The 25924-nt window shown below is 50.9% G+C and overlaps 1 protein-coding gene and 1 non-coding gene across 14 annotated transcripts in view; both read left to right on the top strand.

Moving 5' to 3' along the window:
* Ep400 (E1A binding protein p400) overlaps nucleotides 1-25924 on the top strand; it is a 103596-nt gene that overhangs the window by 44532 nt on the left and 33140 nt on the right. For 10 of the 13 annotated variants that reach the window (XM_063225438.1, XM_063225436.1, XM_063225437.1 and 7 more), the window contains 19 exons: nucleotides 1637-1726; nucleotides 4284-4391; nucleotides 5541-5731; nucleotides 6153-6330; nucleotides 9297-9433; nucleotides 10612-10781; nucleotides 11060-11234; nucleotides 11314-11450; nucleotides 11998-12184; nucleotides 12979-13145; nucleotides 14317-14486; nucleotides 15169-15411; nucleotides 17220-17384; nucleotides 18629-18787; nucleotides 19616-19710; nucleotides 20379-20650; nucleotides 21670-21872; nucleotides 21958-22127; nucleotides 23395-23591. In XM_063225438.1, the coding sequence (XP_063081508.1) occupies nucleotides 1637-1726; nucleotides 4284-4391; nucleotides 5541-5731; nucleotides 6153-6330; nucleotides 9297-9433; nucleotides 10612-10781; nucleotides 11060-11234; nucleotides 11314-11450; nucleotides 11998-12184; nucleotides 12979-13145; nucleotides 14317-14486; nucleotides 15169-15411; nucleotides 17220-17384; nucleotides 18629-18787; nucleotides 19616-19710; nucleotides 20379-20650; nucleotides 21670-21872; nucleotides 21958-22127; nucleotides 23395-23591 (3214 nt within the window). The remainder of the gene's footprint in view (nucleotides 1-1636; nucleotides 1727-4283; nucleotides 4392-5540; nucleotides 5732-6152; nucleotides 6331-9296; nucleotides 9434-10611; nucleotides 10782-11059; nucleotides 11235-11313; nucleotides 11451-11997; nucleotides 12185-12978; nucleotides 13146-14316; nucleotides 14487-15168; nucleotides 15412-17219; nucleotides 17385-18628; nucleotides 18788-19615; nucleotides 19711-20378; nucleotides 20651-21669; nucleotides 21873-21957; nucleotides 22128-23394; nucleotides 23592-25924) is intronic. The other 3 variants (XM_063225441.1, XM_063225440.1, XM_063225439.1) reach the window with 1 other exon arrangement.
* On the top strand, nucleotides 23025-23154 carry LOC111755822 (small nucleolar RNA SNORA49). The gene has a single exon (XR_002790379.1). It is a non-coding gene; the product is annotated as a small nucleolar RNA SNORA49 (small nucleolar RNA).

The following is a 25924-nucleotide window of genomic DNA, read 5'->3' as shown; positions in this document are numbered from 1 at the left end:
GTGAATCCATGGACCTGGTAGCTGCTGAACGATGTTGTGGGTAGCCTGAAGTCTTGACCACATACAGTGACGTAGGTTGATGTCTTCATGGATGTCTTACTGATTGAGGGGCATCTCATGGGGTGTGTTAGTGTGGGGAAATTAGCTCAGCAGAAGCTGCTTTGCACTCTGAGCATGGGCTAATGTTGCCAGTTTGAACTTCATTTTCTTTCCTGACACTGATTCTCTTTGGCTTGTGTCTGGGTCTTCTGAGTGTCTGCGGTTGGTAACTTTATCCTGTGCAGCTGAGCAATCAGGTGCCCAGTTCCATCTGCACCTCCTACATACCCCGTCTACCCCAGGTTCTCTGTCCCTGAAGAGTAGTAGAGCTGTCCAGGGGAAGATGGGCAGTGATTTAACAAATCACACCAGGTACCAAGCTTTGGGTTTGGTTCTGAAGGTGGGTGAGAGATATATCTTCCCTACAGGCGAAAATGCCCAGCACTTTGCCCAGACTCCCCTGATACTGCCTTGTCCCCATGGCTACTCCGGCCTCCTGGGCAGTGGCAGAAATGCAGTGGGGGTGTGCATGTCTTGTCACCTGGGAGGAGATTGCATCACTTCTTCACGAGGGACACACTTTCCTGGACTGGATTCTGGTAGCCATTTCAGGGTTCATGAAGAATCCCTTCTCCACATTTGTTATATTCTCACATTCTGAGGAGCCAGTTTAAATATTGCAGCAGATTTTTATGTATTTGATCAGACTTTATTTAAAGAAAGTTGCCTACGTGGAACTCAGAGCAAACCAGATTAGCCTTCTGGACTTTCCCTTTCATCTTCCAGAGTGCCCTGACCTGGCACCGAGCAGTCTGAGAGCAGGAGGATAGCCTGGATGAACTTGCAAGTGGGTGCCACTGGGTGGCGGGTATGGTGAGGAAGCCTCGGGGCCCAGGGCCGTGTGGCCGGCACCAGGTGCCTCCACAGCCCTAGTGGGTTGTGGAGAGTCATAGGAAGGAGTGAGCACTTTGTGCACGAAGAGGGAGAGCTGTTGGGCTGTCTGCATGTGTATTTGTTTGTAGGGAAGAAAGGCGGAGGCAAGTGCAAACGTCAGTGGGAGAACCCTGGAGGTGGGAGGGCTGCTGCTGCAGAAGGGTTATGCAGCCCGGCTGGCTGGGTGGCAGTGGAAAGCTGGTCCATCCATGTGGGGTGCTCTGCTGTGGGGACACTGGAGGTCCGCCTTTTCTGCCACAGGCCCAGACCTGGCTTGTCAAAGAGCTGCAGGGTTTGTGGTGGAGTCTGGAGCACAAGGGCAGAGGAAGGCACCTGCTGGGTGTGCCCCTCCCAAAGGGGTCATGGGCAGCATGCTGTGCAGCCTCCGCCCCTGTAGTTCAGTGACGGGAGGTGGCCCTTGTGTGCGGGATGCCGTGTTGGAGAACCAAGCCTGTCGTTTACTGTCTGAAATGGGAGAGGAGCCCTGCTCCCATTTCCTGTAAGCCATCATGTCCTGGTTTAACCTGAGAACTTAAGAGCTCACTTCAGCTTGTGTAGTCGTTATGCAAGGGTCTCGAAGCCTGGAAGAGCATAGTAACTTTGAGATGCTACAGTGGAGCCTCAAATGTTCCTGACCTCTCGTGACAATCATTAATCATTTTAGTGGAAGACGAGGAAGAGACCATTGAAGAGGAGGAAGCACATGAAGGGATTGTAGACCACCACGCAGAGCTCTCTAATCTGGCCAAAGAAGGTAGGCTGTCATGGTCTTACTGAAAATTACTCTTGTTAAACATTAAATAGGTTCACAGAAGAGAATATCTTCAGGTATAAATACAGCACTGTGGTGATGAGTGGGGCACTGGCATGGCCAGGTGTGTCCCCAGTTGAACAGAGTTTCTCCTTGGTTCCTCCCCACCACTTTCCCCTCTGTCCCAGGGTCATGGCCATTCTCCACTCTTGGTAGGTCTCCCATGGCTCTTGTTACTCTGCCACCTCTGTATGTGTCTGAGGCTGTGCCCAGCCGCCGTGTTTCAGGGTTTCTCTGGGTCAGTAGGTGCTGCTGGGAGTGTTGATTTCTCTGTCCAGCAGTGCTCCACATGTGCACGCATCTCTGGTTATGATGGTGCTGTGGCGTGGCGTTGGGTTCCTGCAGTGCTGCTGCTGTGCTGTGTGCGTGCCCCATTGCGGCTGCCTCGGAGGGCAGTGCAGCCCGTGCAAGCAAGCAGGCAGCTTTTGCATTTGTTCCACTGTGGGTACACTGCTGCCCTCACCTCAGAGGTCTCCAAGTCCACTTCAGGTCCCAGTTTCTCCAGCATCAGCATCTTGTGTGTGCCCCTGCTGACTACTTTGTCCACTTGGTGTTGGGCTTTGTTTTTATTAGGGAATTGTGTACTTTCTGTATTCTGGACGTGACTTCTTTGTCATTTGTGTGTTGCACTGATCTTTCCCAGTCTGTGCATTCTTTTCATTCCCTTTAGGGTAGTGTGTTCGGTTGTGTTTGCTGACCTTGAACTCACTGTGTAGCTTGGGCTGGCCTTGAACTAGTGGTAATCCTCCTACCTCAGCCTCCCAAATGCTGGGATTACAGATATGAGGCGACACACCTGGCTTGGAGGACTGTGCTTCTATCCATAGGTGACTGGATGGGCCCTCAGGGCTTTTTGTTTCCTTTATATCCAATTTTGATATTTACATTTTTCTGAGTTTGTCCATTTTATCCAAGTTTTCTTTTCAGAATTGGACCTTTTCCTTAATGCACATTAGTTTTGCACAGATAATGGGTTTTGTGTTTCTCCCCCTGCTGCATCCTGTCAACCCATTTGCACAGAAGCTGGATGTGCTTGAGGGGCCGGGTCAGCTTCTCATGACCAGTGTGCCCTATGTGCCCACCACTGACACCCACTGGCCGAGGTGGGCCTCTCTGTGTGTGGAGATTCGCTGTCTGGGAACGGAAACCTGCTTCTCATGTTTCTGGCAGGCTCATTTCCTGTACTTTGAGGCTGTATTATGAGAGGCACATGTCTGCTCTCTGTTTTTGAACTCTCAAGCTGTTCTTGGCTGTGGGTAATCTGTCTGCTGAGTTTCAAATCTCTGTCACTGTAGCCTGTTTTCCAAAAGTCCTTTCTTGTTGGAGCCAAGGGTGGAGCCGGGACCCAGTGCCTCCCTGAGCTGCAGCCCCGCCCACCTGGGGCTCTGTATTTCCTGTCCTTGTCTCTGTGTCTTTGCTTGCTGTGGGCTCTGTGGTCTGTGTCTGGAATCCTGCATGTGATGTCTGCAGGCCCAGTTCTGCTGTCCTTGGCAAGTCCTCGTTTCTGCTGCACTTGTGACTTTGACAGTTGATTGGCACTCCTAGTGACAGTTCTAGGCCTATCAGTGAGGGAGGTTGCTCCAGAGATGGACTCTGTTCCCTTATAACTTGTGTTCTTTATTTAAAGTATGTCTCTTGCAACAGCACATAGTCTGCTTTTTTCCTTCCTTAGTGTACTAGTGTCTGGAGTGTTTGGTATATTTGTATTAAATTTGTGTCAGTTCTAGTTGGGCTTATATCTGTCAGAATTTTAAAATTTGTTTTCTTGTTTACCAAATCTGTTCTTTATTCATCTGTTTATGCTTGCCTTAAGCATTCATCCTGTATTTTAAGTGTTACGCTGTTTTATCTTCTGTTAGTGTTTTAGTCGTATCTCTCTTTTGATCTTTCGTTTTTGTTTGTTTGTTTGTTTTTGTTTTTTTATGAGATAGGGACTTGCTATGTAGTTCAGACTGGCCTTGAACTCAGTGTATAGCTCAGGGTGGCCTCACACTCATGGTTATCCTGCCTCAGCTTTTTGAGTGCTGGAATTACAGGTGTGAGCCACCATATCCAGCCTTAAAAGATTGTTACCTTTATAAGGGAAATATTTAGATCTTGTGTCAGTAATAGGCAACCATCTTAGCTTTAAGAAAGCATTAGTATGCTTTTAGGAATTGCAGGTTGTATATTGCAAATCCAAAAATCCCAAATCTGAAATGCTTTGAAATTTAAAACTTTTTGAACATCAAGAAAATGATACTCAAAAAGCTTCAGAATCTGTCTGGAACATTTTGGACTTGAGATTTTCTAATTAGAGATTCTTAAAATCTGAAAACCTCAAATCAGACGTCAGTCCCCTGGTGTTTCCTGGGAGCAAACACTGCTTCCCAGGGCCATTGTGGCCAGCAGCTGGGGTGGGGGTAGGTGCCCATGCCCCATGCTGCCTGCTGTGCCTGCTGGCCCTGCATCTGGGGCAGGATGGTGCTGGTCAGCCCTAACCATCCTCCTGTCCCCGCAGCTGAGCTGCCCCTCATGGATCTGGTGAAGCTGTACGAAGGCGCCTTTCTCCCAGGAGTTCAGTGGACTCCACCGGAGCCTGTCAAGGAAGAGTCCAGTGGAGAGGAAGGTACGTGGGGACTGGAATGCTCATATGACCTACCACGTGACAGATTTATTTTGATAAAGGAAATAATTGGAAGTGTATTTCACATGTAATTTTATGTTGAATAGCTTTAAATTCTGTACTTCGTACTTAGTGACCTAAAAAGTGCTCTGATTGGAGCATCTTATTCCACATCTTGTGAAGGATGTGGAAATTTGTGTGTGTTTTTGTTACTGGGAATTGAACCAAGGGGCTTTTGCACTGGGCTGCCCAATCCTTTTTTTTTTAAATTAAATTTTATTTTATTTTATTATTATTATCTTTGATTTTCTTTTTCAAGAAGTCTTGCTATGTATTCCTGCTGGCCTCAGACTTGTGGCCGCTTCTTGACATGGCCTCCAAGAATGCTGGAATTAAAAGAGTGTGTGCCATACTGAGCTTGGAGCTGTTTCTGCCAGAGTTCTAGCTCACTGTTTCATGGACCTCGAGGTCATGTTTATCCTGGCTATGCAGTGTTCATGAGACGCTCCTGTTTGTGTGGTGGATGTCCTGGGCAGATGCACAAGGTGCACCAAGCACCGTCCTGTTCTGATTGTTAGGGGTGGCAGTGAGATAGTGCCGGGCCCCTGGGAATCAGGCTCTTCAGCAAGGTGTCAGGGAGCGATACTCATTTCCAGCTTTTCTTTTCTTGGTGGTACTGGAGGGGAGATCACTAAGCCTGGGTCACCTATATATCTATGTATATATCTATGTGTATATCTATGTACTGGGTTCCTTTCTCAAGTACTGGGCCATTGGCATATTATGCTTGGAGGTCTTTCTAGAATGGTCAACTATGGTGTTTCACAACAGTGCTCATTTCAAGACCAGCGTGGTTGTGTACACCTATAATCCCAGCACTCTGGGAGGCTGAAGCAGGAGGGTTGCAAGTTCCAGCCCAGCCTGGGACGCTTGTCTGTCTCACAATTAAACTATAAAAAAAGGACTGAGTCTGTAGCTCAGTGTCAAGGCCTTGTGTTCAGTTTCCAGTTCTACAAAACCCACACCATAATAGCACAGAGAATTATTACTCCTGCAAAGTGTTTCATTTTACTCTGTTGTCCTCTTCCCTTTCTCAAGGCTGAGGCTCATTAAACTCACGGCCTCCCTGTCCATGTCCCCTTGCTGTTGTAGATGTGGAGGACTGCCTGGGGGACAGGGAGACCAGAAGGGAGCTGGTTCTCATAGACTCGCTGTTCATCATGGACCAGTTCAAAGCCGCAGAGAGGATGAGTGTCGGCAAACCCAACACCAGGGACATCGCAGAGGTCACTGCTATGGCTGAAGCCATTCTGCCCAAGGGCAGCGCCCGAGTCACGACTGCGGTGAGGCACTGCGCAGGCATGGGGTTGGGGTAAGGCTTTGTGCCCATGTTGCTAGGGTGCTCTGCGTGCCCCCACTGAGCTCTGTGTTCCTGGAGCAGCAGTTGCCAGGAAAGACAGCTCTTGTTCCTCCTTTCCTCCAGGTCCTCTGCAGCTATTTAATGGATGTGTCATATGGCTTTCTGTTGTATGAGGGGTCCCTGGGAGTGAACGCAGAGCCTTTGCACTGCTGCATCCCCAGTCCTTTTTTATTTGGAGACAGGACCTTGCTAAGTCATCGAAGGTTCCCACGCTGGGCTCTGACTTCCCATTCTGCTGCCTCAGCCAGCCTGCCAAGTGCCGGGTTGGCTAGGTTCCTGCTGTGGTTCCAGCCCTGAGGAAAGGTTTTGGCAAGCAACTGTGGCCTGGCTGGTCTCTCCTGCAGGTGAAATTCAGTGCTCCATCTTTGCTGTATGGTACCCTCCGAGACTACCAGAAAATCGGCCTAGACTGGTTGGCTAAGCTGTATAGGAAGAGCCTCAATGGCATACTGGCTGATGAGGCCGGGCTCGGCAAAACTGTGCAGATCATCGCTTTCTTCGCCCACCTTGCCTGTAATGAAGGTAGGGCCCTCTGATTTTCTGTGGGAGTGCATATTTGCTCGGACTTAACAGCAAGTGTGTGTGTGTGTGTGTGTGTGTGTGTGTGTGTGTTTCTTCTAACCTTCTTTGCTCCTGTGTGGAATGTGACTCAGGGGTACTTGTTCCCGCAGGACGAGGTGGTGGCACCTTTAGTCCTAGCTACTTGAGAGTCAGGAGGATTGCTTGAGCCCAGGAGTTCCACGCTGGCCTTGGCAATATACATAGCAAGACCCTGTCTTAAGAAAGAAAAATTTAATACGTTCATTGTATAGACAAAAAGCTCATTCACAGTCAGCATTAGGTAGAATAACTCACTTTTACTTAAAATCTGATGTGATGCCAAAAGCTACCCGCTGTGACTCAGGCATCATCCTGCAGTGTGCGGGCATAGCTGGCCTGGCAGCTTGTGCTGCTGCTGGCTGAGCACAAGGTAGAGTACTTCGGGCTCCCGGCCAGCCCGGGATGGTGCGGCCATGTGCTCTCTCTTGCCCTAGAGCTCAGCCACTCCTCCTACTGCCTCCACACCAGGGTGTCTGTGCTGGGCCCCAAAGTTAGCAGGTCTGAAGTCTCAGCAGCCTGTTCACTCCCAGCTATTAGGCCACCCAATACAGCACCCTGCTTGGACATGGGGTATGTGCCATGCATGTCTGCTGCCTGGCAGCAGAGAGTGACAGGACAAGGCCTACTGTTCTTCTTTAGCAGTGTCCCCCTCGCTGCTAAGCAGACTCACAGCAGGCCCTGCCCTTGTGTTGGGAGTGGACACAGCCTGGTCCTGTTGGCATCTGAAAGCCATTGGAGGCAGGAGGTCAGCGTAGAACAGGATGTCAGTGACATTGGGCTCAAAGGACACAGAGGCCTTGGGTTCCTGAGGTATGGGGTGTAGCATGGTTTGGGAGTGGCTCCTGCAGGGACATAGTGGATGCTATGGTCAGTCTTTAGGTACATAGAGGATCAACTCTGGACTCTTATGTTTTCTCCTATTGATCTCTTTCAGTATCGCAGTTTTAAATGTAGTACTTTAAAGTCGGTGTATTTATGTACTTCCTTCAGGGCTGAGAACCACCTGGCTCACTGTATAAGGTTCAAATGGGGGAAATGCTAGCGTGTTTACTATATTTAGAGTAGCCATCATCCCCCTTCTCTGCAGAGGACACGTCCAGTCGAGGGCCCCAGTGGGTTCCATAACCTTGGGTAGGACCAAGCTCCACGTGTGTTGCGTGTTTCCTTTCCACTGCAGGAGCTCCTCACGGCTCCTCTGCGGTGTCTGCATGGCTGAACTGTGTCAGAGTCCTGTACAGTTAGGAAGTGAGCAAGGGCTATGTGCACACAGGCAGTGTAGCACCATGACAGTTGCTGTGGTGCCTGAGTCGTGGCTCTAGGCTGGACAAGGGCTGCTCAGAGCAGTGTGCAAGTTAAATTTCAGGGCTGCGTGTTTCTTAAACTTCCCAGTTCATGTTTTTGGATGATGGTTGATGCTGGATAACTGAAACCTCAGGAAATGGAGATAATTGTGGCAAAAATAGGAAGAAATCTGTGCTTCTAAAGGGGGGGGGTTTATTTTCTTGAGTGTGTGAGTCTGTTCTTCACCCTCAGGCCTTGTCTGGTATTAGCCCCTACCAGCCACTTTTCCTCGGCCTTGGCATGCAGCAGTCTCGGAGCGAGCCCAGTGAATGAGGCCCTGCGTCCCAGCATCCTCTGTTATAATTTGAGATAGTGTAGGGCCGGGGATTTAGCTCAGCAGCATAAGCACTTGCCTAGCAAGCATGAGGTCATGATTCAATTCCCGGTACCACACACACACACACACAAAATAATAATTTGAGACAGTGTCTTGTTAAGTCACCCGGGTTGGCCTTGAACTTGCCATCCTCCTGCCTCAGCCTCCACAAGAACCATGTTAGTGCTGGTGTGCCTAGCTCATTCTCTTTCTCTGTCTCTCCTTCTCCCTTCTGTTCTTCCCTTCCTCCTTCTCTTTTGTTTTTTTTTTGAGCCAGAGATGCTGTGTTCTGGGCTGGCCTTGAGCTTGCTGTGAAACCCAGGCTGGTTTCAGACTTTCTGTCCTTGTGCCTCAGCTTCCCAGAGACATGGGCCCCACACCTGACTCTTTTCATTTCTGAAGGGATAGCCTGTTGTGTGTCCCGCCCTGCCATCTCCCCAGGTTAGCAGATATGCTTAAACACAGGTCCGTAGCCGCAGTTGCCTTTGTAAGATCAGAAAGGAGACCTACTTAGATTTTTTAATTCTGTTTCCCACTGTGCAGGGGCCCCCATCTTGTTTGAGGGGTGCTTTCTTTCTTGTTTGGCTGTGCTTTGAAGGGTTTACTGCCTTAGCTCCTTTTCCAGAGCTGGCGGCAGTGCTCTGTGCATGAACAGGAGTGGCCATTGATGCCTGTGTCGAAGATGTTTTAAAGCTTGCTGTTTCTGCCTCTCAGCCGGTGCAGGGGTGAAAATCTGCTGTGACGGCCGCAGCAGTCTCAGTTTTCAGAGTGCTCACTCTGGGTGGCGTGGGCATGCTCTGCCTGACATGCGCTCTGAGGAGCACAGTGTCAGCAGTACTGTGGGCTGCCTGCGCACTGAGGGCTCGGGAGGGCTGGCGGCCTTGTTTCTGAGTGTGCGCTGTGCTACAGATGGCCTCCTGGGGCCCAGGTTGGGGTCATTGTGGGTGGGAGTTGCGTGGGCACTGGTTCTAGCAGTGCTTGCTCTCTGAGAAGGGTACAGGGGCCTCCCCTGCAGCAGGACAGTGGGGACTGAGTGCCTGGTGCTGGGCAGCGACGGTGCTGGGGACCAGTGAGTGCCTCCTGCTCTCCTTCACACCTACCGTCCGTCCACGGGGGTGCACACATCCTTCCCTTGCTTCTCAGTCTCTGGTCTGGGTGCTGGATGCCTGGGATGCCTGGGCTTGGCGGGTTCTTTAGTGGTGGGGAATTGTGGTGGTTTTCTCCTTTATAGGTAACTGGGGTCCGCATCTTGTTATTGTAAGAAGTTGTAACATACTGAAATGGGAACTCGAGTTGAAACGATGGTGTCCTGGCCTCAAAACCATCTCCTATGTCGGCAGCCACAGAGAACTCAAAGCAAGGACACAGGTATCTTTTTTTAAAAAGCATAAAATAAAACCAAGCCATGTTGGTATTTATAGAACACAGATTTGGAATATGAAAACTTGCTGATTATCATGACTTTATAACTCATTTGTGAGTGGATTCTGGTTTTGAGTCCCTGGAAAGCATAGAAGCAGAGTCAGGCATGCTCTGCCTCAGATCCTGCTGCCTGTCACAGCAGCAGTGTACCCCCAGTGCTGAATTCCAGACCCATAGAAAATTTCCAAGGGAGCATTCATCAGAATGTGACACACCAATGTGACACTCCTTTTTCCCCTGTGGTTTCTAGTGCTAGGTCCCATGTGGGGGTATGTATTGGTCAGTTTTTGTTATGTGTAGGATTTTGCCTTACTATTAGACCTTGTTGTTTCAAGTACTGTTTACTGAAACATTAGTACCCTGAATTATGGTTTCCCTTATGGCACAGTACCTGAGGTAATTTATAAACAAGTGAAGCTCTGCCTCACAGCTCTGAGTGCAAGAAGCCCAAGGCCAGGGACTGGGCAGGTCTGTGAGTGAGGGCCTGGCATCGCTTCCGAGCTGGAACCAGCCCTGTAGCCCCGTCTGAGGTACCGATCACTTGGGAGGAGGCAGACACGATCACACCTTGTAGTGCACTACATGGAGCTGGCAGGGGAAATATTCAGGAAACAGCCTGTTTCTCCTTACGAATTTGCTGTTAAAAAGCTTGCAGCATAGATACTCGATTTCTTACCTCTGATCACAGTTTCTCCTGTCAGATTGGTCACTAAAAGCCGTCCTGCTTTACGGCCCTCTCTGAGAGTCCCTCTGTTGACAGCTATCGGTGTCTCTGAAGGTGCTGTAGAATCTCAAATGTGTGTGCCCAGCCTTCAGTGGCTTCAGTTGCTCTGCTGTCAGCTGAGCAGCTGAATCATGAGAACAAATGAAAAGCTCAAGTTAGAAGTATGTTGTCCTGCAGGGCTGCTCACTAGCTGTCAGGGTCAGTGTGGCTCTCGGGCTGGACATGTCTGCTCCAGAGAAGAAGAGAAGAGTGCAGCTCAGCCATTTTCTGTGCAGTAGAAGAAGTTGTTTGGCATAGTGGCGTGGCTTGTGAGCATGGCGTAGTCCTGCCTCGAGCTGAATGCTCTGCCTTGTTGCGGAGGACATGGCCAGATAGTGATGGGCTCCTTTTTATGCTGCAGGACTGGACCAAGCCCAACAGTTTCCACGTCTGTGTCACATCCTACAAGTGCTTCTTCAAGGGCTATGCTGCCCTCTCCTGTGTGCGCTGGAGGTGCCTTGTTGTCGATGAGATGCAGCGTGTGCAGGGCATGGTGGAGCGGCACTGGGAAGCAGTGTTCAACCTGCAGAGGTCTGTCTGCCCCTCATGTTGTCACTGCCATGCAGCCAGGGGCCTGTGGTCACGGTAGCCGCTTTAGGAGAAACTGAGACGATTGCAGACATACACGAACTTGTGTTTTAGCCACAAGTGGCCCTTCCCCTTCTCAAGGGCTACAGCGCTCTAGAGACCACAGAGTGTGTGTGCGTCCATTGGCTCCTGGAGCCGAGCTCACCCCTTTCTGGGCCTGGCTGGAGAGTAGTGTGGCACTGTGTGTGTTAGGAGCCCAGCGATGCTTGCTCTCCTTGCAGCCAGCAGCGCCTGCTTCTGCTTGACCTGCCGCTACACAACACCTTCATGGAGCTGTGGACCATGGTGCACTTCCTCATCCCTGGCATCTCCCGGCCCTACCTGAGCTTGCCGCTGCAGGCATCCAGTGATGAGAACCAGGATTACTACCACAAGGTGGTCATCAGGCTGCATAGGGTATGTCTGCTCCTGCACCCATGCTGATAGCCAGGGTGTTGCTGCTCTGTTTTGAGTGAAAACAATTTTTTTTCTTCAGGTGACACAGCCTTTTATTCTGAGGAGGACAAAGAGAGATGTGGAGAAGCAGCTGACAAAAAAGTATGAGCACGTGCTGAAGTGCCGCCTCTCTAGCCGACAGAAGGCTTTATACGAGGATGTAATCCTGCAGCCTGGGTGAGTGTCGCGTGCCCTCCCCCTCTGGCTGGCTGGGAGAAGGAGATGTGACCGGTTGGGGTGTCTGTCTGTAGGACCAGACCTAGAGTTGGGGCCCTGGTCTCCTGGAATTCCTTGCCCCTGTCAGGTTGGCAGGGACTACCCTCCACCTTGCTGCTGCATCTGTGCAGCTGGTGGGGTATGTGGACCCTCAGTTTTTGAAACAGGGTCTTGGTAAGTCACTAAATTGTCCAGGCAGGAATTGAACTTGTGACCTTCCTGCCTTGGCCTAGCTGCTAGGATCACAGGTGTGTGCCATCAGCCCTCCCAACGTTCTTCACCCTTGCTGAGTCTTCTGGGCTGCAGAGCTGGGTGGTGTCACTCTGCTCTGGCTCTGCTTATCCTCTGACCCTTCATGACCCTCTTCGATGCCCTGCACCTCCCTGTTCTGGTGGCTTCTGGAACTCGGCAGGGTGCCTGCCTCACACTATAGGGATGCTGAGGCGGCCCTGTGCAGGTGGCAGGCTTCAGCTGCTCACCCTGCTGGGACCCTGTGCTCCCCACACAGAACTCAGGAGGCTCTGAAGAGCGGGCACTTCATCAATGTGCTGAGCATTCTGATGCGGCTGCAGCGCATCTGCAACCACCCTGGGCTCATTGAGCCACGGTGCCCCAGCTCCTCCTACGTGGCGGCGGCTCTGCAGTACTGGTCGGCTTCACTGATCTTGAGAGCGCTGGAGAGAGACTTCTGGAAGGTGAGTGTGCAGGAGCTAATTGCTGTTGCAGCTCTTACACAGGCATGTGGTAGGCTCCCATGCGTCTCCACTGCCTGTGCTCTCTCTGGGTTTGCCTGTGCTGGGCTTCCTCTGGAGTGGGACTGGAATCCTTTGCCCTCATATATCTGGCTCCTCTCCTGTACCCCATTTTCAGAGTGCACCCTCCTTGGGGTAAGCACCAGGACTTACTTTTGGAGCCTGGGTGCCATTCACTCGTGTGGTGGCCCGTGTTTGCTTGCCCTCCCTCAGCTCATGGGCTGCTGTGAGTGGTGCTACCCAGAGTACTTCCGCCAAGGGTAGGTGACACAGGTTTGTGCCCTCAGCATGCTGTGGGTGCAGTCATGGGTCACATGCCTCTTCCTGGCTCTCATGCCGTTGTTGCTGGTGCCACTGCAGCCCGGCTCCCTTAGCCTCCCTCCACACCCACACTGGCCAAAGCCCCCTTTAGACACTCAGCTGCCTGATGGGAGCGAGGTTGTTCTCATCACCCTGATCCTGCGAAGCAAGATGTTGTGATGCTGGGATGGCAGGGTGCTTGTTCTGGCTTAGGCAGAACTGGCCACTATGGACTGTGGGCTGAGTCTTTACTCTCCTTCCTGCCCTGCCCTTCTCCCGTCTCCCCACTCTGGCATCTGGCCTACCTGGCCAGAGCAGGAGAGGACTCAGGCTCTCCATGCTGCTGCAGAGCTGCTCTGGCTGGGACTCACCTCATGGGGGACTTTTGCTCCTCTGCTACCTCTTGCAATGCAAGGTGTGTTTTTTTCTCTTTTTAGGAAACTGATCTTTCTATATTTGACCTCATTGGATTAGAAAATAAAATCACTCGCCGTGAAGCAGAGCTTCTGTCTAAGAAAAAGGTGACTCGGAAACTCATGGAGGATATGTTCGCCTCACCACTTCCGGCAACCAGGCCGGTGGCAGTGAAGCTGAAGGCCAGTAGGTATGTGTGCGTGGGTTCAAACGGCATGTGCTAGTCCTGCTCACCCACTGCTCTGAGGAGCACCTGTGGGCTGTGGGGTTAGGTCCCCCTTTGACCCCTTTGACCCTTTGGGCTGTCACTGGTCTCTGGATTATCAGCTTCTGCTGGCAGTTGCCCTAACACCACCGGTATTAGCTAGTATACCACTTATAGGCATCTCCTTGGCAACACGGGGCAGATCTCATTGCCCTTCTTGGTTGTTTTTGGGCTGAATTCAGTCTGGTGCCGGCTGTAGTGGCAGCTGTTACACCCTAGCCTGACATCAGAGTTGTGAGGGTGGGCCACTAATGAGGGCAGGTGGAGGGTCCACTCTGTCCACAGTGACGCCAAATGATAGAAAATGATTTTTGCTGATCATTGGGCTAAGGTAGCAGTTACAAATAAGCAAAATCTTGTATTTGAGTGAAAAAGAAAACATAGGGATTTTTGAGGCTGGGGCCAGATCCACAGGTTGCATTCCTGTGGCTACTTCTCTGGCTTCACCAGGGCTAGGAACTCCGCCCCAGTGACAGCAGAGCCCACTCACCACCTCTCAGCCCACTGCAGGCTACACAGACTTGTCCACCTATGCTTTCTGGGCTCTGTTAAAGGCTTTAGGTGGTTGTCTCTCCTTCAGCTTTGTGTGTGGTTTTTGGAAGCTACCATTACCATTTTGTAGATAAAAGAAAGTGTGTACTCGGTTAGGGGAAAGCCCAGAGTCTTTGCTTTTGAGCAGCACTTTCATGACCCTTGTTGTTTCGGTCCACATCCTAAATCGCCTTATTTTCCCACTGTTTGAGCGGGGTGACTTTGCTCTCGCTTGGCTCTTCCTCTAAGCTAGAGTTCGGATGGGTATTCTGTGCCAGAAGTATTTTTTTCTGTGTCACGTGGCTATGTACTTAAGCAAGGTCATACTCGTCGTGGTGTGACCGAGATCAGGGTCATTGTGCCACATGTGTGAGCAGAGTTTGTCGGTAGCTCTCAAAGGTGACAGTGTGCTCCTTGGAGCAGCATGTAGACACCCTCCCCACCCCTCTAGCTTGCCCTTCTGGAGCCGAGGACCAGACGCTCTGCCCTGCAGGGTAGTGCTGTGGAGCTCTCTGCAACTAGGTGATGTTCTGTGTGTTTTCCTGCCTGCCTAATGGGCGTCTAGGTTATTTCAACCTGTGCAATATGGCCAGAAGCCCGAGGGCCGCACTGTGGCATTCCCTAGCACACATCCGCCTCGGACAGCGAACACTAATACAGCTGCTGCCACCCCACAGGGCCCAGTTCGAGGGCGACCACCTATTGCCACGTTCTCTGCAAACCCGGACACTAAAGGTATCATCACCTGTCGTCCGCCTTCCTTCCAGGTTGTGGGAGGTTGGGGGGCGGTTTTCTAAGGCCTTGGGCACCTTCTCTTTCTCGTGCTGGGTTTTTCTATGTACAAGAAAGTGCATTCCCAGTTGAGTTGAGTGTTGATGTTGATGGCGGAGCATTTTTCCTTTGTGTATGTCAAAGTCATTCGGGAAGCTTCTGAGAAAGTCTGTTCTTGTTACAGTTTGTACCACCGTTTCGACTTCACTGATGATTACTTTGGAAAGAGTAGGGTGAAATGGCAGGAAGGGTGCTAAGTGGCATCATAGCCTCCAGCCGAAGGTGCTTGTGTCAGGTGTCCTGTGTCTTGTCCACGAGAAATAAGCCAGCCACCAAGACTGCAACCGCAGCACCCGTCTGTAAGATAGGATGCATCGCTGCACTCTTCTGTGTTTGGGAAGTCGCGTCTGTGACAGTGGCCGGCGGGGCACTCCTGCCTTCCCTTCTCTCCAAGAAGGGTCCTGTGTGCTGCTCAGCTGTACTGACATGAGCTGTGACCGGCCTCTTTGTGCTTTTTAGGAGAGGGCTTCTCATTTGAGAGCTGTGTGAAGTAATGTCTGTGTGGTTCTTTAAAATTCGGGTGTGAAGTGTTGCATTTTATGAGAACCTCTAACAGCTTTGCACAAACCAACCTTATTGATTGCAGTGGCAGCAGCCCCGTTTCAGACCTCTCAGGCTTCCGCCAGTGCTCCTCGACACCAGCCTGCCTCGACCTCCAGCACAGCCACAGGCCCAGCCCACCCTGCACGACTGCGGGCACAGACTGCTGCCCAGGCCCCTGCCACAGGCCCGCCCCCGCCCCCGCCCCAGGCGCCCTCGCTGGCGGCCGGGCAGAGCGCGCCGCCCCAGCGGCTGGTGCTCACCTCGCAGGCTCAGGCCCGCCTGCCCAGTAAGTGGCCTCGCGTCCAGGGGCTGCCTCGGCCCTGCGCTGTCAGGAACTCGGGATGTCTGAAGAGCCTTTGCTGTCCACTGCCTCTGTCTGTCCCTCTGCCCAGGCCTAGTGCTGCCTGGAGCTTGGTGCCTGCCAGAGACCAGCACCCGGCCCTGCTGTTTCTGCTCTCGCTCTTGTTCGCCAGTTCTGCTCTCCTCCCGTGCCTTCTCTGCCATTTCGCTCCCCTCCCACAGCCGCATCCTGCTGCTATGGGTGGGCGCTAGCTGGGTCCTGTCTCTTAGCCCGAGGCCTGTGAGTGGGCATCAGATGTCCAGATACCCTTTGTGCCTGTGGTCTCTCGTCACCAGCTTGACCTGGAGTGAATGCTCATGCAGCAGAGACATTTGGAAGTAACTCAGGCCTGAGATACCAGTGTTACACATTATTTCCCAGTGCAGAGCATTTACTGAGGCCAGCATGATTAGCATAATGTGGACACTTAGTTCTTCTGCTGTAGGACGGATCGGCACATGAAATGCTGTAGGTTGAAGCATTTCCTAGATGCCGCCTCAGATAGCAGATTTACTATCATAAAATCGTTGAGACAGTCCCAGAGAACTGGGTGCCCCTCATTGCAAACCTCTCTCCTGTTGCCCAAGTAAGGAGTGATGTCTTAGGCAGCGCCCAAGGGGAAGCGCTTGCATGGCACAAGCCCAAGGCACAGTCCGTCGTGTGTGGAGAGGGGTGCGTGGTGCAAGCGCCTCTCACGTCAGCTGGTGTTCACGTCAGCTGGTGTTCACGTCAGGCTGAGGAGGGCTGGTGGGGGATTTATATTTCTGTGCAGAACTGTGTCTCTCATTCTCATTTTCCCTCCTTCCCTCACAGCTTTTCTGGGGGGCAAGACATCTTCAGATATTTTTTCAGCCTTTACTAACCGTTCCCTTCATGGTGTCATTAATAATTCTGACATAGACTTTCTCAAGAGGAGCATTTAAACTTGTCTGTTAATTGGTGGGTGAAAATCTTTCAACTGCTGCTGTTTTGAGTTGGGTATCTATGACACTGAGTTTTAGATATATTTTTTTTTAAGTGCAAACAATGTTTCATATTTTTCACAGTAAATCTCAGAGGTTGAATCGTGTGATCTAACTTGAATTAATATGAAACCGTATCCTACTGTTTATTTATGCATATTTACTTAAAAACATTCCTAGACTTTGAAAAAATTACAGTGTAATCAAAACTCTTCATCACAAAGCTTTTGTATCTAGTGATACAACCTTAGTTACTTCTGTGAGCTAAATTGGACACATCCTTTTTTAGTTTCTGAAAGTTCTCTTAAGAAGTTCTTACTCTTTGGAGTTTCCAAGTTTATGATAAATAGATGTTTGCTGTTGTTTTGAGGTGCTGTCTAGCCCAGGCCGCAAGCTGGATTCTACCCTCCCGCCCTTAGCCTTGTGCATGCTGGGATTACTAAGGTGTACATTAGCCACTGTTAGATTAGATTTCTCCTGTTTTTGATGTTTGCTGTTTTCTTTTGGGAGAGGGCAGCAGTTAAATGTTAATAGTTTGGTTAATTGTATTAATATCTGATGTCTAAAATTCCTACCAGTTAGGATTAAGTAGACTGTAACTATTCCAATGTGATTTTTAATGGTTTCTTCTATTAAAAGTTACTTTCTTTACATAGTAGAAAGCAACACCTGATAAATGTTTTTAGGTCACTCGGTTTACTGTGGACAGTCATTGTTTACTGCAGTGGGTGTATAACAGTGCCAGGCTTTTCCCAAAACAGTCGCTTCACCTTTCCTTCTGCATCTCCTCAGGTGGAGAGGTGGTGAAGATAGCACAGCTGGCATCCATTGCAGGGCCACAGAGCCGAGTTGCTCAGCCAGAAACGCCCGTGACTCTCCAGTTCCAGGGGAACAAGTTCACCTTGTCACATAGCCAGCTGCGGCAGCTCACAGCAGGCCAGCCCTTGCAGCTGCAAGGTAGGGCAGTCATGGCGCTGGCGCTGATTGTGAGCAGAGAGGCACCGTGGTGGGCTGCTGTGAGGAAGGACCTGGCCTCTAAGCTCCAGGCTCTTCACTCACATGCAGTGCCAGGATTCACCTCCTGGGAGCTGTTGGGGTCCAGGGAGATGGCATTCTATCTGCTTGACAGGCACTAAGTGAATGGCAGTTGTTTGTGTGAGTAGTGTCTGCCCTTTGAGAGAGTTTCCTGTTTTGTAGATCAGGATAGGCATATTTGCTGCTTTTTAATATTTGTGTTAGTTACTTGTTGCTAGGACAAAATACCCTGCACTCACAAGTTAGAGGAGGAAAGATTTATTCTGGTTCACAGTGTGCAGAAGTTTCAATGCATAGCTATCTCCAAGCCAGGGTGGCGTGGCAGAGGAGAAACAGTCCATGACGGGGCAGGCAGGAGGCAGCAACAGCAGCAAGCCTGCCTTTCCTTTTATCCCATCTAGGCTACAAGGTGGTGTTGCTGACACCAGGGTGGGACTTCCCATTATCTACACTCAGAACTATGCTGATTCCAATCCATGGACTGATTTAGTACCACACACCCTTAATCCCAGTGTCACACACCCTAGATCCAGTCAGTGCCAGAAGCCCCAGGTCTGAGCACATGAGGCTTTGGGGGGCGTCCAGACACAAGCTGTAACAGTGTTAGTGGTAGGTGCAAGGTCCAAAACATGCCAAAGGACTACCAGTATAGGTATGAGAAGTCACTTTCTTTTGTATGCAGTTTTCTTTGTTAGATGTGATCTCATTTGGGCCTTGACCTTGTGGGTTCAAGTGATCCTCCTGTTTCAGCCTCTTTAGTAGGTGGGACTGTCATTGCCACCACTGACCCTGGCTAGAGATTTTAATTTCTAGACCAAAACTTGCCAGATCTTTGGCTGAGAGCATTGTTTTGTCCTGCCAAAGTTTCAGGTGTGCACAGGGAGATGGGGAGAGTTTCCTTGTGACCCATGCAGTGCCAGGCAGCAATGACTGCCTCTAGTCCGTGCGCTGCTGCAAGGAGTGGCGGCCTCATGACATGAGCAGAGGGAGCCATCATCAGCTGTCACCAGATTGCTCAGGCAGCTGAGCTTTGCACTGATGGATATCAGCAACTCAGTCTCCTGTTTGCCCGCTGGCTGGTTGCTGAGCTGTTTGGAAGTGCCGGGGTCATGTGACTGTCATGCATACGTGCTGGGGACTGATACCCCTGGGATGTGTGTTTGCAGGCAGCGTCCTCCAGATTGTGTCTGCCCCTGGGCAGCCCTACCTGCGTGCACCTGGCCCTGTGGTGATGCAGACCGTGTCACAGGCAGGTGCTGTGCATGGTGCCCTGGGAAGCAAGCCCCCGACCGGTGGCCCCAGCCCCACACCTGTGACCCCACAAGGTAGGGTGTTCTGGGATGGCGGTGGAACTCTGCAGGGAACTTCTCTTGAATGTCTATCCTCTGAGTAGTCAGGGGCCTAGGTGTTCAGCTGTAGGACCTCACTGTGACATTGCCACTATGATCCAGGGCTTTGCCCTAGTGGCCACAGATGCTTGAGTTGACTATCTTTCCCTTCTGCTCTCAGAGGCATTGTCTCCACTCATCTCAGCTATTTGTTTTGGTCTTGGTCTGCAGAGAGACTTGGAGAATGAAATGTGTGTGCTACTGTGTCACAGACACACCAAGCCTGAGCATGCCTAGAGCTGCTTGTCAGGCTGAGACGCATGTCACTGTATGTGTGGGGCTCAGCTGCTTCTCTAGCCAGCCAGTGCCCCAGAACCGCTGGCCTCCCAGCTCTGGTTCTGCCTGCTGCTGGCTTCTCCTCAGCAGGCCCAGCCCTGCCTGACATGCTTTGTTCAGGAGTAGGTGGGCAGGTTGGACATGTGGGAGAAATAGGCAGCCTCAGGGCTGGCATACTTCCCTTCCTGCCCAGAGTCCCGGCTCTAGCTCCACTTTGTAGCTGTCTTCTGGGTGCTGTGGGCTGGTGGGCTTGGGGCTGGGAAGGGTCCCCAGTTGGGGAGACATGCACTGTGTCCCACCATCACCCATGTGGTGACAGCCTCTCTGGGCTAGGTTCTCTGCGCCAGAGTTGGCCATTTGCCTTCTGGGGCCAGGGAGCCAGCTGCTACCACCCTGTCTCAGGCTGCCACACTCCTTTCTCAGACCCTTCTCTGTACCTGGACCCTGTGCTCTCTGGCCTCCTTCCCACCTCTGTTTTTGCTTTTGTAGTTGGTGTTCCAGGACGAGTGGCAGTTAACACCATGGCTATTGGAGAGTCTGGGCTGGCCTCCAAGCCGGCCTCTCCTGTTGGAGGACCAACCCAGGTGAGGAACTAGGCTTGCAAGTATTGTGTTGGATTGCTAGCATAGGGCACCTAAGCAGTTGTCTTCCAGAAGCTGTGTGTTGTGTACCACGTGGCCTGATGGCTCCTGAGTCCTCATTGTGTTACAGGTCACAGAACTGCATGTCCTTTTTGAAGTGCAGATTTTTTTTTTTTTTTTTTTAACAGCACTGGAAATTGAGACCAGGGCCTTTATGCTGAGATACATTCCCAGCTTTAAGATACTTTTTATTTTGATTTAGGATCTCACTAAATTGCCCACTGGGCTAGAATTCATTAGGTTCCTTCCTTAGCCTCCCAGAGTGCTGAGATTACGGGTGGGTGCCACCACTCCTAGTGCATGATCCTGATTTTAAAAACACATTTCTAATGAAAACGTTAAGCTAGAGGATAAAAAAAAGTTGGGCTCTGTGATTGGAGACTTTTCCCCCAGTGGTTCCTTTGGAAGGCTTTGTGGATATCAAGTACTTGCTTGTGTCTCCAGGAAAAGTACCCAACTTTTTCTTCTTCCCTGTGGATTGCTCTTCCCATCGAACAGGAAACTTGGGGTGTTGACGTGGATGGTATATTGGGGGGGGTCACAGTGTGATGAGGAGGTAATGTGCTAAGCTTCTCTAGTAACTTTTTGTTATTTTACCTTTTTTGGTAAAGGAGGAAAAGACCAGACTCTTGAAAGAGCGGCTGGATCAGATTCACTTTGTCAATGAGCGGCGCTGTTCCCAGGCTCCAGTGTACGGCAGAGACTTGCTGAGGGTGTGTTCCCTGCCTGGCAGAGGGAAGATGCTTGGGCGTCTGTGTCTTAATGATAGCCTTGGGAAGGGCACTGGGCTGTTGAACTCTTGCCTGTCGCCCTCACAAAGTAAGAGAGGTCTGATTTTGACCCTGAGTCAGCGCCAAGAATCTCTCCAGGATGTTCTCAACAGGTATGTTGGACTGTGCGTTGTGACCCTTGCCTGGGGCATCTGGGTAGGTGATGGCCGTCTTGTGCTGTGAACCATGTCCTCTACCTTGGCCTTTGGGAAAAATATTTCTTGAAGACAAACACATGGGAACACATATTGCCAGGGTCCACTCAGAGCAGGCTGACAGTAGAGAAAACCCCTCATTGTGCTCCTGCAGGCCTCAGCTGGCTTCTGTGTAGAGGGCAGCTTGCTTTGTTTCTGCATGCTTGCCTGTTCTCTTGCTTAGCCTCAGGATGGTTTTTCCCCTTCCTGGACTCACCGCATGTCTCCTGCTAACTTCTCATCCAAGGGGAAGCCGTGCTACCCTGAGCCTGGTCAGCTTTCAGGGTCTGCTCATTCCAGACAGCACAGGTCAGGACTGACTGGTTGGAGGAAGGACAGGTCCCAGCAGTGCCTCCCAGGCCAATAAGCTGCTGTGACTTCCAGTCTGTGTGCAGTAGGTCGTCACCCTCCTACTGGGCTGCTCATGCAAATGCTCCTGATCTTTTGAGAGCATAGATGTTTTTTTCAGTGTAAATACAGTCAGGAGCAGGTTATCAAAAGCCCAGCTTCAGCAGTTGTCCATAGGAAGGGCTTTTCTAGAGGGGTACCCTTGGACGTGTCAGGTTGGCTGTAACATTGTTGTCCTGCCTGGAGGAGCCCTTTATCCTGGGTCATTCACTCCTAGTGGTGGCTGTGGCAGTCCTAGGATGTCTTTCCAAGCGCTAACAAGTCCATGACCCAACATTCCCAGCTGGATATGAGCTTCCAACTGAGTAGCCATCTCTGAACTGTCCCTGCAGCTGGGGCAGTGCTTCATGCTGACCCTTCAGGACAGTCTGATGTGCTCCTGGGGTGGCCGTCGCTGGCCAGGAGTGGGAGGGTCTGCCCATGTGCTGTAAAGGACGTCACCACTCTGTGGCAGCCACATGGGTGCCCTAGCTGCTCTGACCCCAGAGCTTCCCTGACTGCCATGTGTTGACCCTGTCTTTTCCTCTCAGGGTGGCCTGTGTGATTCCTCCGGTGGTGGTCGCGCCCCCTTCTCTGTGGGTGGCCAGGCCACCTGCCAGGTACCGCCGCAGGCTACACGCCCTGCAGCAACGCCTGCGAGAGCACACTGCCCCTTATGTGCAGCAGCTGCGGCAGCTGACCACGCTGCGCTTGTTGCAGTTCCCCGAGCTGAGGCTGGTGCAGTTCGACTCAGGTATGGCTCGATCCTGTTGGCAGCCTCCTGGGGGTGGGCTGTGCTTGCTTACACTGAGAGATGCTCGCCACCCTCTGTTTCCTAGGAAAGTTAGAAGCACTGGCTATCCTGCTTCAGAAGCTGAGGTCTGAAGGACGTCGTGTGCTGATTTTGTCCCAGATGGTCCTTATGTTAGATATTTTAGAAATGTTCTTGAATTTTCATTATCTCACCTACGTAAGAATTGATGAAAATGCCAACAGTGAACAACGGCAGGTCAGTGAGCAATTATCTTGATGTCATTTGGGTTTCAGTTGCTGGGCTTTAACCCAGTCTTTGAGTGCCGGGGTAGATTCAAGGATAGCCCAGTCCTTTCAAGGAAAAGAGCTTTCCAGTGATGTGCGCATAGCAGGTCTCTTCTCCCTGCGTGTGTGCGTGCGAGCTCTGCTGTCAGCAGGTACCTTAGGACAAGGTCGGGGCCTGCGGTGGTTAGTGGGCAGGGCTGGCATAATTGGGGAAGTGGCTACGAAGAGAAAATGTGAGTGTAATTAGACTGACCTGTAACTGAAGAAACGCAGGAAAAATGATGATAAAGAAATGAAAGTTCAAACAATGCACCTACTTTTTGCTTATCAAGTTTGCTAAGGATGTTTTAGACCCTGGTAGGGTGCTGGTAGAGACAGCATCAGCCAGCCTCTAGACGATAGTGTGATAGCGTGGTGACCAACCTCAGAGATGGCCTGTGCTACAGCCACACACATACATGTGTGGTGTTCACAGCAGAAGTGTCCTGATGACCTGCAGTCAGGGCGTGGTGAACACTCAGCAGAAGGAGTGGGTGAATAGTGCATGGCTGTGCGGCTTGGCTGCCGTGGGACAGCACAGTGGGACTGCAGAGTCACCGCATCTCAGGCTGAGTACAGAGCAGGGTGGGGGCGGGACCATGGAAGTCACAGGGCCCCACAGGACGCGTGCCAGTGTGTTAGTGACCCAGTTTCCGGGAAATAGTGAGGAAAGTGTACTGTATGGAGAGTGCTTTGAAGGAGGATGGTCAGTCAACACTTAGTCCTCTTTTGGCTTAGGAAGACATTATAGATGAACAGGACCACACTGCCATTACCGTTCTCGGCACTAGGCGACGGTGGGGGCTGCTCTTCGTGGTGCTGTGCTCCACGTCCTCAGCCTTACTCCAGGGCCTTTGCTGTGAAGTGCCTTGGCATTGCCTGAGGATACATGAGAAAGCACATCTCCCTCCCCAGCAAGACGCTGCTTTCTTGTGGGGCCTACAGACTGTGCTGACAACAAGTGCGAGCCGGAGCAATTGGTGGTGCTGCCTGAGCAGTGCCAGGTGGGTGCCGGAGCCAAGGAAGGAAAGGAGAGGCACACGTGCAATGTCAGAGGAACACTCGGGGTTTTGATACTGTGTTAGCCGAGACACAAACCAGTTCTCTTACAGAGCGACTTCAAGCTGGTAAACACTAGCACGTCTGTGGGCTCCACATTTTCTGGACACACTAACTTGAGCCTCTGTGTTTGCTCTCAGGAGCTGATGAGGAGTTTCAACAGGGACAGGCGGATTTTCTGTGCCCTTCTCTCCACCCACAGCCGTGCCACGGGCATAACCCTGGTAGAGGCAGATGCCGTGGTGTTTTATGACAGTGATCTAAACCCAGTGATGGATGCCAAGGCCCAGGAGTGGTGTGACCGGATCGGGCGGTGCAAGGACATCCACATATACAGGTGACCAGAGGGGCTGCCTCGAGACAGACCCAAGAAGAGAAGGGTGCAATCCTTAGGTCTAGAGGTTTCCTCTAGGCTTGGGTTGTATTTTATTCAAAAAACATATATCCCTCCTGTTTCTTCTGTTCTTTATAGTTAATATTGGGTTGGAATTGTTGCTTAGTTTTATTCTTTGTACTTACACATGAAAAGGATGATTCATGTTTTGGGTTGTTTTAACTATTATGAAATATAAATTAACTATTGAAAGAATTTAGATCCATAGAATTGCTGTCAAGCGTAAAAACTGTAACCACCAGAGTAGCTAGCTGGAGAAAGAAGAAGGCCTGCTCGGTATCTCCAGATTGTGAAAGTGTTGGTGATAATAGTGCAGCACTCATCTGTGTAAGAGATACAACTAGCTGCTGTGAGTATGAGTGTGGGCTGGGCCACCAGTGCCAGTTTGGAGTGTTTCACAGTCCAGGGGGCTTAAGGCGAACCATTTCCAGAAAGCAATGCCTGGAGCCTGAAGCTTGAAGGGTCACTTTAACCAAAACTTTAAAAGACATGTTAGAGGTAAAAATTTTTAAGTATTAGGGCTGGGGATTTAGCTCAGCGGCATAAGCGCCTGCCTTCCAAGCAGGCAGTCGACTTCGATCCCTGGTACCGATAAAAACGAAAAAGACAAAAAAAAAAAAAAATTAAGTATTGCAAAAAGATACTGTTAAGTGAAGTAAATACATTCATAATAGGTGGGAAAACTGTTGACAACTCTCACGACAAGTCAAAAGTCAGATCATTCTGGTAATTTGAGTGGAAAGGTAAAAGACACTAACACTCTTGTGCTAGGTGTGGTGGTGTGCTCCTGTAACCCCAGTACCCAGTACTCAGCATGCTGGGGCAGGAGGATCACTGTGAGTTTGAGGTCAGCCTGGGCAACATAATGAGTTCAGAACCAGCCTGAATGACATGACGAGACCCTATCTCAAAAACAAACAAACAAACAAACAAACACACTTTTTTTAAAAAAACACTTTTTTTTTTTGGTGGTACCGAGGATTGAACTGAGGATCTTGAGCTTGCCAGGCAGACGCTTACACCACTGAACTAAATCCCCGGCCCCAAAATACTCTTTTTTTAAACGCACTCATTTTTCAGAGGTGATCTGGAGAACCTAATTCTGCGGTCGGTTGCTCTCTGCTGGGTGCAGGTTCCGTGTGTGATGCCTCTATTCTATCAGACAGTACACAGAAGGTTGCTGAGCCTGCAGCTGGGGCCTGGGAAGAAAAGCTTCCATGCACTTGCAGGGGAGGGATTATCTGAGCCCCTCTGAAAGTAGTGTGGCACAGGCTTGTTGAAATTAAAGTGATGTGTCCTTCGCTGCATCCTAAGCATCCCGGGACTTCTGTCCAGTGGTGTTGGGATGCCTACTGTGGCTCTGACGTGGCATGCACAGGAGCCTGTTGTCATGTCAGCGATTCCACCAGGGTGAGCAGCAGGAAGGCATGCTCATCTGGCAAGCTGCTCAGTGAGGAAGACAGAAGGGGGTCGATCCACATGTAGTGAGGCAGGCGTGGCACTCGGGTAGCATGCATAAGGCTGCCGGCCTCTCCATTGCAGAAAGGGTGAATAAGCAGGCTGTGATGAGAACGTGACCCACAGAAAAACCGCCTGTTAAGCAGCCTCCCTCACCCAGGTGGGTGTTTGTACAGACCAGTGGGTCAACGAGGTGAGGCTTCGGTGGTAATCTCAGTAATCAGAATGTAGGTGACTTTCTGCTCTCTGCAGACTCTTTAGTTTTTGTATACCAGGGTCTGATACTTTTTTTGCCTTGTTTATTTCTGTGTAGGGTCCTTGATTTTTGAAAATTTCAGGGGAAACTCCATTTGTTCTTTTCATGCCTATAAAACTCAAAGTGTGTGACTTGGACCTGTAGCATTTAACATTTTGTAAGCAGACAAGCCTTGTGAGAAGCTCATAGACTAGAAGGCGCCCACCTGGGTCCTGGCCAAGGACTCCGTCAGTACCTTTGTCAGCTGATGGAGCAGCCACAGTTCTGTCTTATGTCGGCACCAGCTGTGGTCTGACAGCATGTAGGGGAGCAAAGGATGATGTTACCCATTCTCAGGCGAGGGCAAGATGTTGCAGGCAGCCTGGACAGGGAAGCCAGTGGTGCAGACTTTCAGGGTTGGAGGTGTGAGCCTGGCAGGAGTGAGTGGGCCTCATCCAGTTGTGACTTGCAGGAAGAAACAAGGTGGCCAGCAGGGGGCTGTGCCCCTGTGTTTGCTGGAGCCGGGTGTGTGTGTGTGTGTGTGTGTGTGTGTGTGTGTGTGTGTGTGAAGGTGGTTGAGTGA

Source organism: Cavia porcellus, unplaced genomic scaffold (assembly GCF_034190915.1).
Source record: "Cavia porcellus strain 051 isolate PalLab524CR breed Dunkin Hartley unplaced genomic scaffold, mCavPor4.1 scaffold_16, whole genome shotgun sequence".
Classification (NCBI taxonomy): domain Eukaryota; kingdom Metazoa; phylum Chordata; class Mammalia; order Rodentia; family Caviidae; genus Cavia; species Cavia porcellus.
This window is presented reverse-complemented; position numbering and strand designations above follow the sequence as displayed.